The sequence below is a fragment of the Drosophila obscura genome, unplaced genomic scaffold (genome assembly GCF_018151105.1).
Source record: "Drosophila obscura isolate BZ-5 IFL unplaced genomic scaffold, ASM1815110v1 contig_17, whole genome shotgun sequence".
Lineage (NCBI taxonomy): Eukaryota > Metazoa > Arthropoda > Insecta > Diptera > Drosophilidae > Drosophila > Drosophila obscura.
This window is the reverse complement of record NW_024542757.1, coordinates 3,083,058-3,094,134: the sequence shown is the minus strand read 5'-3', so window position 1 is coordinate 3,094,134 and position 11,077 is coordinate 3,083,058. Positions and strand designations below refer to the sequence as shown.

Genomic DNA, 11,077 nt, shown 5'->3' with positions numbered 1-11,077 from the left:
AGTGCTGTTAAATGGTGCTGAATAGTCGCGCAACTCGATAACTTGCGGCTATCGAATCAGTGGCACATGTTCTTTGTTTTGGTTGAGTTTTGAAATAATTTTTGACTTTTGATTTTGATTATGGCGTACGTTGCTCTTAGCGAAGCCGAGAAGACATTTATATTGCATGGCGTAGAGGTAGGCTACGGTCATCATTCATGAGTCCTGTAATTAATGTTACTATTCTACCGCCAGGAGGATTTTCGATGTGATGGGCGTTCGCGTCGGGATTACCGGCCCATGGAACTGGAGACAGCGCTGGTGAGCAATGCGAGTGGGTCGGCCCGCCTGCGTTTAGCCAACACGGACATCCTTGTGGGTATCAAGACAGAAATCGATGTGCCCGATCCCTTAACCCCAGAGTTCGGCAAACTCGAGTTCTTTGTGGATTGGTAGGTTCAGCAATGGCTATACTCCGTCTGCTTTGTACATCTGTTAGCTTTCCAGCTCTGCTAATGCCACGCCAGAGTTCGAGGGACGCGGCGGCTCAGACCTGGCCCAGGAGCTGGTGCTCGCTCTGGAAAATGCCTACGAATCCCCTCTGGCCTTTGACTATCGCACCTTGTGCCTTATACCGGGACAGCAGTGCTGGAAGCTCTACATCGACATCTTGGTAAGTTAATGTTGGTTCCACATGTCCATGTCTTATGCAGCTTTCTCTTGTAGATCCTCGAGTGTGGGGGCAATCTTCACGACGCCGTTTCCCTGGCCGCCAAGGCAGCGTTGCACAACACAAAACTGCCGCGGGTAACTGCCTCCCTTCTGGATGCTGGCGTCACGGATCTCATTATATCAGACAATCCGTACGATTGCACACGGCTAACCATTGATACGGTTCCCCTGCTGGTCACTGTGTGCAAAATCGGCGACTATTGCCTTGTGGATCCTTCGGCGGAGGAGGAGGTCTGCAGTACTGTCAGCATAGTTGTGTCCGTATCCATGCGGAATGGAGAAGGTAAGATTCAGACCAGCCCAACCGAACGAGACCCTTACGACTAAATGCTTGCAGCATTCCTTTCCGGCTCCCACATGACTGGCGGCGGCGCCATGCACAGAGATACAATGCGTAATTGCCTGGATCTAGGTCTGTCGATTGGCGAACAGCTGAACACGTTGCTCGCCAAGATGCTGAAGCAGGAGGAGGAACGCGTGGGACCCAAGCGGCCCAAGACGGTTGGGTTTCTCAAATAAAATATCGCTGATTTGGTATGAAAATGTAATATTTTTTTGCTCGAACTGACATTGACTATTACTCGAGTGCGGGATCTTTAAACTTATACTTTGTAATTCAACATGAACATTTATTGATCTTTACGTTTCTTCGTCTGCCTGCTGGCTGGAAGCGGCTTCTTCTCCTTGGGCTCGGGCTGTTTACCCGTCAGAAATGAGGTCAACATCTCGCTGATCTCGGGCATGTCGTTGGTCATCTGTAAAGTAAAACAATTGCATCAGTAGTTTCCGTTTTAACCTTGTAATTTGCTTACCTTTGGGAACTGCAAGTTGTCAATCTCCTTCTTAGTCTCGGGATCATTGATCATCTTGGGCAGAACCAGCATGAGCAGCAAAGGAAGAACCATCATCAGCACCATGGGACTGAACATGAAGTCGGTTATCTGCACAAAAATATAAATCAAATTTATGATTCTCTTCAACTCTCTAATCGCTGCCCACCTTCCACTGCTCGCGGGTCTGGAAATACTTGAAAGGCATCAGTGGCTTCATTCTCAGGGGGTAGGCCACCTGCATGATTTGCGCTGGCTGGACAAAGTTCACCTTGCGCGCACGGAACTTTCCCTTGGGATTGATTTCAACGCGCACCTGAAATGGTAAATGAACTCGTTACGGCACCGCCATCAGGGGTCAGCCTTGTTTTACTTACAGGCTCGTAGAACACGTCAGGATGATGGACATCCAGCACATAGCTGCCGGAAGGCACTCCGCTGATGATGAACTGGCCATCTTCGCGCACGAAACCCTTGTACTCGCCATCATTGATGGTTATTGTCACATCCACTTGCCATTTATTGTCATCTTTATTCAGGCCTGAACCTTGTCCTGGTGCCAGAATCGAGTCCGGTGGAGAAACACGTCCTTCGATTGTGTACAGCCCAGAGACCTCATCCACCAGCTCATCCTGGCCAATAACGATTTCGCAACTGCTCAGCGCAATGAGCGTTGCAATTATAATCAACTTTAAGCACATTTTCTACTTAATTAATAATTTTTTCATAAAATTTTTATACGAGGGGTGGGCGGGGGCTGAAGAGTGACCGCGCCGATAACGATAAAAAATACCAGGGCAGTCCGGCGATCAAACGAGACTTAACCCACTTAACACCCCTCTATTTAAAAAGTTGAGCATGCTCTGTTAAACCGCGGAAAATAATACTGTTTGTAAAGGCTAATTGTAGCCACATCCTCCTCTTTACTTACAAAACAAAAATGACCACCGACATATTTCAACTGTTATGCGTAAAATATGTTAAAGTTACATAAATTTCGTGGAAATATTAAATACCCCCTGGCCGACAATGGGCTAACGTTCTATTTTATTAATTGAAATCGTATTCCATAATTTTGATATTCAGTTTAATATTACTAGCTAGTTGGCCCTCTCAGCCCTAAACAAATAACTTTGTCCGATAGATATATCAATTTTTTAAAAGATTGGCTAGTTTTCAGAAGTCCTTTTTATTGCATTGTTTACATAAAAAGGTTCAAACAAAAACGGCCAAAGAATAAAACAAAAATGTTGACTAAATGTTGCTGGTCAACCAAGTTTCTACTATGCGTTTGTACTTTTGTATACCTTATTTCTTTAATTGACGTTAAATTTGTTGTTCCAAGCTGCTATCGAACATTAAAGGTATATAAAATCAAGGTATTTTTGTAAAAATTCATATATTTAATTTAATTCTTCGGTGCCAGGTGAGCAATGTACGAGGAAAATCTTGCCCATTTTCTCACATGTTTCATACCTTCCCATAGCCCAGTCGAAGAGAGCACTCAAAACGCTCTTCCGACTCATTTTTGCGCTGCAAGAACATAATCCATATGTGGCGGTAACAACCTCTCATTTTGAAACAAGCTTTTGTCAGTGAGCAAATCTGCGCGCGAACTTATTACCAAAAGTGGCCCCACCGAGCCCCACACAGTCGTTGGCGGTATCGCGTTGCTTTCGGTTCGGTTACGGCACAAAAGCGGTTAACACTTCCAACAAGAAGTATACGCACGGAGCTTGGAGTGATTTTTAACGTTTTTTTAACAGAAATTTTAGGTTAGTGCGTGCTTTGACAAACGAGTTTTAAGCTATTTACAATAAATGGTGTTATGTGCCCCCACCGCCTGTGGCATGTTCTATGCACCACAGGCCGATGGCCGCGCCAAAACGATGGGGCGCAGGTGTGCCGTGGCACAGCCACAGCCACAGCAACGTTTTGGAATGGCATGCAATATGCAAATATGTAGATGCACTCCACACCACTCTACTGAAAGTGAAGTTAAACTTGAAAACTAACAAAAAACTGCCACACCCACTGCCAATATTGTATGTGAGAGGAATCTTCGATTCTCTCATTGGATGAGATCAAACAACGATCTCATGCTAATTGGAAAATAACTTGTTTCAAGTTTACTAGGGTTCAGCTCATAAAAATTCCTACGGTGCTCTGCGGGTACGGGTACCTTTAGCGAAGAGTGTGTGAGCGAGCGACTCGCGCAAAAATAAATATGGAAAGAAAAAACTGTGTCTGTGTCGGTTGTTTCTGTTATTTCTTTCTACCTCAACTATGTCGCATGTACTCTGGTACGGGAGGAACCGGTTCCCCAACAATGTGTGAATGATACGATGCTGTGTGAGAGTGGCAGTGGCTCGCTCTGTCTGGGAAGGTGTGTGAGATCACAGACCCCCCCGTCCCACTCAAGCTGCAAACATATATCCGAGCCACAAGGCATTTCAATGGCACACAACTTAGTGCAACGCAACTCTTCTAATACAATGGAAAAAAAATAGTAATTAATTAAGCAACTTTTTTATGAGAGAGTGTAAAAATAAGACCTGATGCGATCCATTGTCAAGTGAGTGATGTCAGGCGTTGCGCCTGCGCAGTCCCCAAAAGTAGCTGATGTAAACAGGGAATGGGATTGGATCGACGAAGACTGGGCGAAGGTACATATACATATAGGCAATGAAAACGAAATGGAATGGAATGCAATAGAGCACAAGACGAGACTGAAAAGCAAGTACCTGGAAAGAGGGCGTGGAGCTGCAGGTGGAGACGACGCGATGTCTTTATCTCTGGACGTGACGCTGGCCACCACAAATTGGCACACTTGTGTATGGGGTTTCCTTTATGCAATCCCCAACTCAACTCCGTTGATTAATCAACTGTGACACTCCACTCGCTTTCTATCCCCCCCCAGTACTATTATACACACACACATGCTGTTGTAATTAACGACACATCCATCCAACCAATGCTTTCGGCTTTACTTTTATGTCTGTGTCGTTACAAGTTTTCCTTGAATGCTCTCGTACGAACCTTCGCTGATCTACTTTCGATGATGTCATCTAATTGCCAGTTTATTTATGTATGCACATACATCAAATTAATATCGGAATATTAGAGGTCGGTTTTTTCTTAGCCAGTTGTCCCCACTTTCGGAGGCAGTGCACACCTGTTCAGCTCTCAGTGCGGTTTTAATTCTGAATCGTGGATTAGCTGTTACATATTCGTCTCTTCTATGAATCACTTTTAAACTTAAGGACCCTGAACTGTCGCTTCTTAATCGAATTTCCATTTAAACCACACCAACTTTCCATGCATAAGCAATTTGATATTGCTTCCTGACTTTTATCAACTAGAGCTTCGAAATAAATTGAAGTCAACGCCCCCGAAAAGCCTGACGATACCCATCGAGGACTCCTCCTGACACATGCCACATCAATTTTCTATACTGTTCAGCACACAGACAGCAAATGTTGATCAATCTGCCAGGAATAGAATGGATGAAATACATATTTACCTGCTTGAAACTATAGCTCTAACCCCATGACAAACCCTCCTTGTCGGGTGGGTTTGAGTACGCCCTGGAAAAGCGAACAACAGGCGAGTGTTAACCCAGTTTACACAATTCGTGGCACGCGATGTCCGGTTAAGATTGCCCTGCAATGACCAGCAATTGCCACAGCAAAGGAAATTGGTAGCCCACCTTGACCGAACCCCAGTCCCATGCCCACCCTCAGCCCTAGCATGTATGGGGTCAATAGCTTGGCGTGTGCTACAACATTTTCCCTGAACTGGAAACTTCCAAATCCTCCACACCAACCTTTGTGTGGCCTGATAAACATAAGCATAGCCATAAAGAGGCCTATTTCTTGAATTGATTAGGTTTAGCAGGCAGCATGACAAAATCAAAGAAATCTTATCGAAATTTGTGAATCATGCACAAGAAACTTAACCACATACTTGACATAACACTCCAGAACTTTAGGCAACGTTCGGAGGGGGTCTCAAATGTACAGGCTCTGATCTACCAATTTCCAACTTTAAATATTGATCAAAGCCATTAGAGTGGTGCTGTCAAAAGCAGAGCCTAATGCTTATCAGATCTGTACAATCCGCATGTACTATATATATATATATATGGACATGCATACAGCAAACGTCGTACACTGACAGCATTCAAATTGCGATTATTTTGTGTTGTTTTACCAGTCTCAAAACTGGCTTTTCAACAAGGGCATGACAACCTCTATTGAGGAGCGGGCACACCACATAGTACGGGTATATACAAATGCATATATACTCGTGCACATAGCATACAATAAGCATGATAGAGTCAAGTGTTCGAGCCCACATAATGGTTCATTGTTTTTGTGTATTTGTTGTGAAAAAGTCGCTAATCAGTTTTGTCTCACGTTCACAAAACAAAAGCTTAACAGCCAAGCCAAGCCAAAGCAAAGCCAAACCAAGCCAAGTCGGAGCCGTAGCAGTAGCCGTGGCTCCGTAGTCCGCGAATGGGAGCTGAGGGGCCAATGGATATATGGCGAAACACTTATTAATGTGCCAAGAATTTAATGGAAAGCATTTATTGTTATGGCTTGGGCCGTTTTGGGGCCAGGTGAAATTTTCGGTTTTCACTTTACCTTCCCACAAAATGATGACGACGAGGAACGTGGTGGCCCGATCGGCAAAGCAAAGCGCTTGTCTGTCAGCAAAGGTCGCGGTGGGCCTGTGGTGAATGTTATGTTTCCTAGATAAATCATTCACAATCAATAACTTTGACTTTCAAGGTCCGAACGCACAAAAATGTGAGCGCTCACACATACATACATATGCCACGAATATACTACATACAACAAATAAACCCAAAAATAAGATCTAAACAATGACTGTATCGAGCTAAAGCCGCAGCTTGGGGCGAGCTTCAATTAGCATTTTGCTGGCATTTCAAAGAAAGGCAGTTGAATTCATTTTACAAAAATAAAAACGCCTTTAAAGCCAGTGAAACATACGTAAACATTTCAAGGTTAATCGAAAATGATTTCGAATTCAAGTTCAATTCGCGCGTTCTTTTTATTTCAAGAGACGGGAACGGAGCGAAAAAATCAGAGTGGGATATCCACACATATACATGCTGCTGGGCTGGCCTTTGCTATAGATGAATCACAGTTCACTCATTCATCAGTATGCCGATCGTGTGGGCACATGGGAAAATCCACAAATACATAAATTTTTGTATGCTGCGGCCGTTTCACTCCCGTGGCGTCTCTCGCTCACTTCCTTATTGATCTGGCTTGGACCCCCCTCCCCCGAAGCGACCACAGGCGAAAGCAAAAGTCATTCATGTTCTGAGTCATTCCCGGGGGGGAACTGACCTCGATAATTTGCTCATGGCACTGGCAACCACCTGCAAAAAAATAAAACAAAACAAAAACCACCATAAATCGGCATGACAATTGTCGGCCACTAAAAATAATTAAGTAATTTGCTTAAGCGTAATAAACGCTTTATTTATTATACCGCTCACTAAACCACTAATCGCTGACTCGATTTACTGTACTATGTATATAGTGTGCACTACGTATACGCAGCGGTGCCTGACGAGCACCACACTGATAAGCATTGAGTGGCCAACAAACTGAAAGCTAAATGGTGTTAAGCGATATGTTGGCCCTATCTCGTAAATATAGCCCCAGCCCCCATCGTCAGGCCGGCAGCATCTGTACTGATATCACCACCGTCTGGCTGCTGTCAGCGCATCATTGATAATTATTTGATATCCATGAATCTGATTAAGGGTGAACACTCGGCACTTAACACTCTAATGGGGTTTTTAGAGTTTTTGGAGCTCATTAAATGAACTGTTTAGGGCATTTTGGGGACGGGTGTGCTTATCGAAGGCGATTGTAATCATATGGCATGAAATAAATAAATTTCGGTGATTTATTTGGGGCTTATATTTGGCGGATCTTTTAAAGAAAATATAATTGGAAACTAAAGAACTGATTTGTAAGAACTTTGGCCAGCATGTGCATTATTTAGAAACGATTAAGGTTACTCCACCAAAGAACTTTCAAGGTTACAGTACGAGTATACCCAAATCATCTAGCCATCAAAGGAACTATTTCAGCACAATATTGGCCAATTTGTATATGGGCCTGCTGGTACTTGAGGCCCCACTCTAAAGTGCGCCATTGATAGTACCGTAGCCCCATTGAGTATAGTCATACAGATAGAATGGAGAGATAGTTATCATCAAGGGTGTCGATACACAACCAGATAAACAGATACGGATACATATTGGCAGATACATTTGCAATTCTTCTTCTGCGGTGGCTGTCTGGTGGCGGTTCACTGGAAACGTGCCGCCCGATAAACAGGAGGCGACATTGTTTGCCAAAGTTGGCAGTGCAATTATTTATGCCATGGTAATTAAACAGTCGCCAAATGATAGAAATAGAAATGGAAATGGGAATGGTAGTAGCAGTGCCCGTCCCCGTGCCAGTGCCAGTGTCTGACGGAAGCCTGAACACGGTTCGGTGCGCTTCTGATCACTCGTGGCTACACCAGAAAAGCGGTGCCAACGAATGTCTTGTCTGATTATGATTCTGACTCACATTGTCTTCTCGACAGGTGCTCTCAAAGATGACGTTGACGGTGCGGATGGTGCGGAGAGCGCGCGAGGGAGTCGGCTGGCGAGCGATGGCGATGACGATGTCGCTGCTGGTAATGGCCACATGGCTGGAGCCCAGTCAGAGCTTGCCGCAAGGTGCACCGGAAACGGTGTGCGACACAATGCTGCCGTTCCATTCGGGTGGCAGTGTGCTGCCCCAGAACAGCGTCTCCCCCTTCAGCGTGGAGACCTCCGCCTCGACGGTGGGCCAGGGCCAGACGGTGCGCGTCGATGTGACGGGAGTGCCAGAGGGTCTGACCTTCGGCGGCTTCATGGTGCAGGCTCGAAACCGCAATCCACCCCACCAGATTGTCGGCCAGTTCAGCCCGGCCCGCGACGGCACCGTCAAGCTGATGAACTGCGAGAACTCCGTGAACAACTCGGCGACGCACAGCAATGCGGGCGCCAAGCCACAGGTTTACCTGGAGTGGCAGTCCCCGGTGGACTTCCTCGGCCAGGTGGTCTTCAAGTGAGTAGAGCGATCCTCTGGAGAAGCCACTCCTCTAACTAAATCATGTCTTCCCGCAGTGCCACGATTGCCCAATCCTACAGTGAGTTCTGGGTGGGCGTGCCCTCCAATCCTGTGCAGATTGTGAGGCGTGACCTGGGCGCCGTACCACCGCTGCCCACAGTCGGTCCACAGCCCGCCTTTGGGGCTGCTCTGCCCACCACTCGAGCTCCCTATGTGCCGCCCAACTATGTGGCGCCCAGTGCTGTGGCAGCCAGCGCCGATCCCTTCTACAACGGCTGCGGCGTGAGCAAGAACTGTTTCGGCTTCCCCGATGGCTGTGTGAACTCCAAGACCTGCACCTCCATTGCCGCCGTGACTGTACGCGGGGACATCTACGAGTTCGAGATCCAGTCCGGCAGGGGCACCAATGCTGCCTACGTGGCTGTGGGCCTATCGGAGGATGCCAAGATGGGCGAGGACCTCACCAGCGAGTGTGTGCCCGAGAATGGACGTGTTACTCTGTACTCCTCCTACACCTCGGCCACTCCGTATGCGGCCATCAGGAGCAGCGTGGTACGTTGTGGGAAATTCGCTTGCTAATGTTTTCTTTTTTTAATGGGTTGCTCTTCTCCCTTGCAGTCCCAGAGCTCGGCTCGCCTGCTGAATGCCTCGATTGTGGATGGCGTGATCTACTGCAAGGTGGAGCGCGACCCCGTCACCGTTGTCCAGGGACGCACCTTCGACCTGAGAAGGCAACAGTACCATCTGCTTGTGGCCTCCGGCAGCAGCCTGAAGGACAATAGTGTGGGCTACCACGACATTGGCCGCCTGCCCACGGGCAAGGCCATCAATCTGGCCGAAGTGCAGGACCTGAGCGGTTCGAGCAATCTGCTCGTGCAGCTGCATGGCGCCTTCATGATCGTCGCCTGGATCGGCACCACCTCGCTGGGCATCATCTTTGCCCGCTACTTCAAGCAGACGTGGGTGGGCAGCCAGAGCTGCGGCAAGGATCAGTGGTTCGCGTGGCATCGCCTGCTCATGGTCACAACCTGGTCGCTGACAATAGCCGCCTACATCCTCATCTGGGTGGAGCTGAAGCGGGCCGTGTGGCATGCCCACTCGATCATTGGCCTGATCACCGTCATACTCTGCTTCCTCCAGCCCATTGGTGCTCTGTTCCGGCCCGGACCCAACGACAAGAAGCGGCCGTACTTCAACTGGGGCCACTGGCTGGGCGGCAATCTGGCGCACATCCTGGGCAGTAAGTTCTCGCGGCAGAATCAGCTGAATCCTCGCGGTATCTTCATGCCCTTTGCTTGCTCTTGCAGTTGTGACAATCTTCTTCTCGGTGAAGCTGCCAAAGGCTGAGCTGCCCGAGTGGATGGACTGGATTCTGGTCAGCTTCGTGGTGGTCCATGTCCTCGTCCACCTGATATTCTCTGTAAGTAGAGCAGCCGATGCTCCCAGGGTGTTTGTGTGTACCCCTTTCATTTGACCCCAAGGTGTATATAGCGTAGAGTTTAGCCAGAGATCTCTGTTGAGAGATCGTGGCACCCCCGCACTGCCTGCCTGTACAGAGGTTCTAGTTGTGTCCCTAAACGCTCATTCATCTGCTACTAATTCATTTGTCATCCATCGTCCTACAAGAGCAGCGTGGCTATGTCCATTAATGTGTAGATTGGCTTATGCTTGAATCATTGGCAGATTACGGGCATGGCCTCGGAGCGGCATCTCAGCCAGCGGGCGAACACCTTCCAGATGGGCGAAATGTCGCCACATCATCAGCAGCACGCCATGCGCAATGGCATGAGCATGGAGCGCAAAATGGATGCACCGGTAGGTCGAGCCTCATCTAATATTTTCTATAAACTCTAAATGGATTCCCCTTTCAGTATGGTGCCATGCGCAAGGGACTCCTGGGGGTCTATGGCGTGGTCCTGGTTCTGTTTGTGGTGGTGCTGGTTCTTCTGGTGGTGCTGGCACCCATCGAACAATTTCTGGGCAAGACCTAGACCCTTGAATCTGGATTGGAAGACGTAGCTCTAGACAGTGTTCCCCCACCCACCCCCTACCCTTGCGTCGCTCTCTAAGCCATCCAGTTTCGATGGCCTATACTCGTAACGATCTTGTGTGCTCATTGTTTAACCCCTCTGATTACTGATTCCTCCCCACACACCGTTTTATACTATATGTATGTGTTGTTTTATGTGTAATTAGGCGCAAAGTGTCATCCGGGGCCGGAGCGGATCGGAGCGTTCAGTACATGTTATATAATTTATTATTAATAAAAGTAAAACAAGCCAACATAAATGCATTAAATTTGTTTATATTCCCGTTAGCTAATCAGCTCACACGTCTGTGTAAGTGTCATTGGGCGCTGGGGGCTTCTGCTGCTGCTGCTGGGGCATG

The 11,077-nt window shown here is 47.4% G+C and overlaps 3 protein-coding genes across 5 annotated transcripts; 2 read left to right on the top strand and 1 right to left on the bottom strand.

Annotated features, from left to right (window-relative positions):
• The first annotated feature begins 39 nt into the window (after positions 1 to 39).
• On the top strand, positions 40 to 1,337 carry LOC111079224 (exosome complex exonuclease RRP42). Its single transcript, XM_022374322.2, has 5 exons — positions 40 to 177; positions 235 to 431; positions 487 to 652; positions 706 to 994; positions 1,049 to 1,337. The coding sequence occupies exons 1-5, from the start codon at positions 121 to 123 to the stop codon at positions 1,228 to 1,230; spliced, it is 891 nt and encodes a 296-aa protein (XP_022230014.2). The 5' UTR covers positions 40 to 120; the 3' UTR covers positions 1,231 to 1,337.
• LOC111079225 (ER membrane protein complex subunit 7 homolog) lies at positions 1,244 to 2,313 on the bottom strand. Its single transcript, XM_022374323.2, has 4 exons — positions 1,919 to 2,313; positions 1,711 to 1,857; positions 1,524 to 1,652; positions 1,244 to 1,466 (listed from the first exon to the last, which is right to left on the bottom strand). The coding sequence occupies exons 1-4, from the start codon at positions 2,240 to 2,242 to the stop codon at positions 1,341 to 1,343; spliced, it is 726 nt and encodes a 241-aa protein (XP_022230015.1). The 5' UTR covers positions 2,243 to 2,313; the 3' UTR covers positions 1,244 to 1,340.
• Positions 2,314 to 3,170: 857 nt separating this feature from the next.
• Positions 3,171 to 10,978, top strand: LOC111074681 (putative ferric-chelate reductase 1 homolog). 3 transcript variants are annotated; one of them, XM_022367562.2, is made up of 7 exons: positions 3,171 to 3,316; positions 8,178 to 8,686; positions 8,746 to 9,241; positions 9,308 to 9,929; positions 9,997 to 10,109; positions 10,346 to 10,504; positions 10,561 to 10,978. In XM_022367562.2, exons 2-7 carry the CDS (start codon positions 8,190 to 8,192, stop codon positions 10,678 to 10,680), a joined length of 2,007 nt encoding a protein of 668 aa, XP_022223254.2. In that variant the 5' UTR covers positions 3,171 to 3,316; positions 8,178 to 8,189; the 3' UTR covers positions 10,681 to 10,978. The 3 variants fall into 3 exon arrangements, with proteins under 3 accessions (XP_022223254.2, XP_022223253.2, XP_022223255.2); XM_022367561.2 differs by lacking the exon at positions 3,171 to 3,316 and adding an exon at positions 7,954 to 7,972; XM_022367563.2 differs by lacking the exon at positions 3,171 to 3,316 and having other exon boundaries at positions 10,373 to 10,504.
• Positions 10,979 to 11,077: the final 99 nt, after the last annotated feature.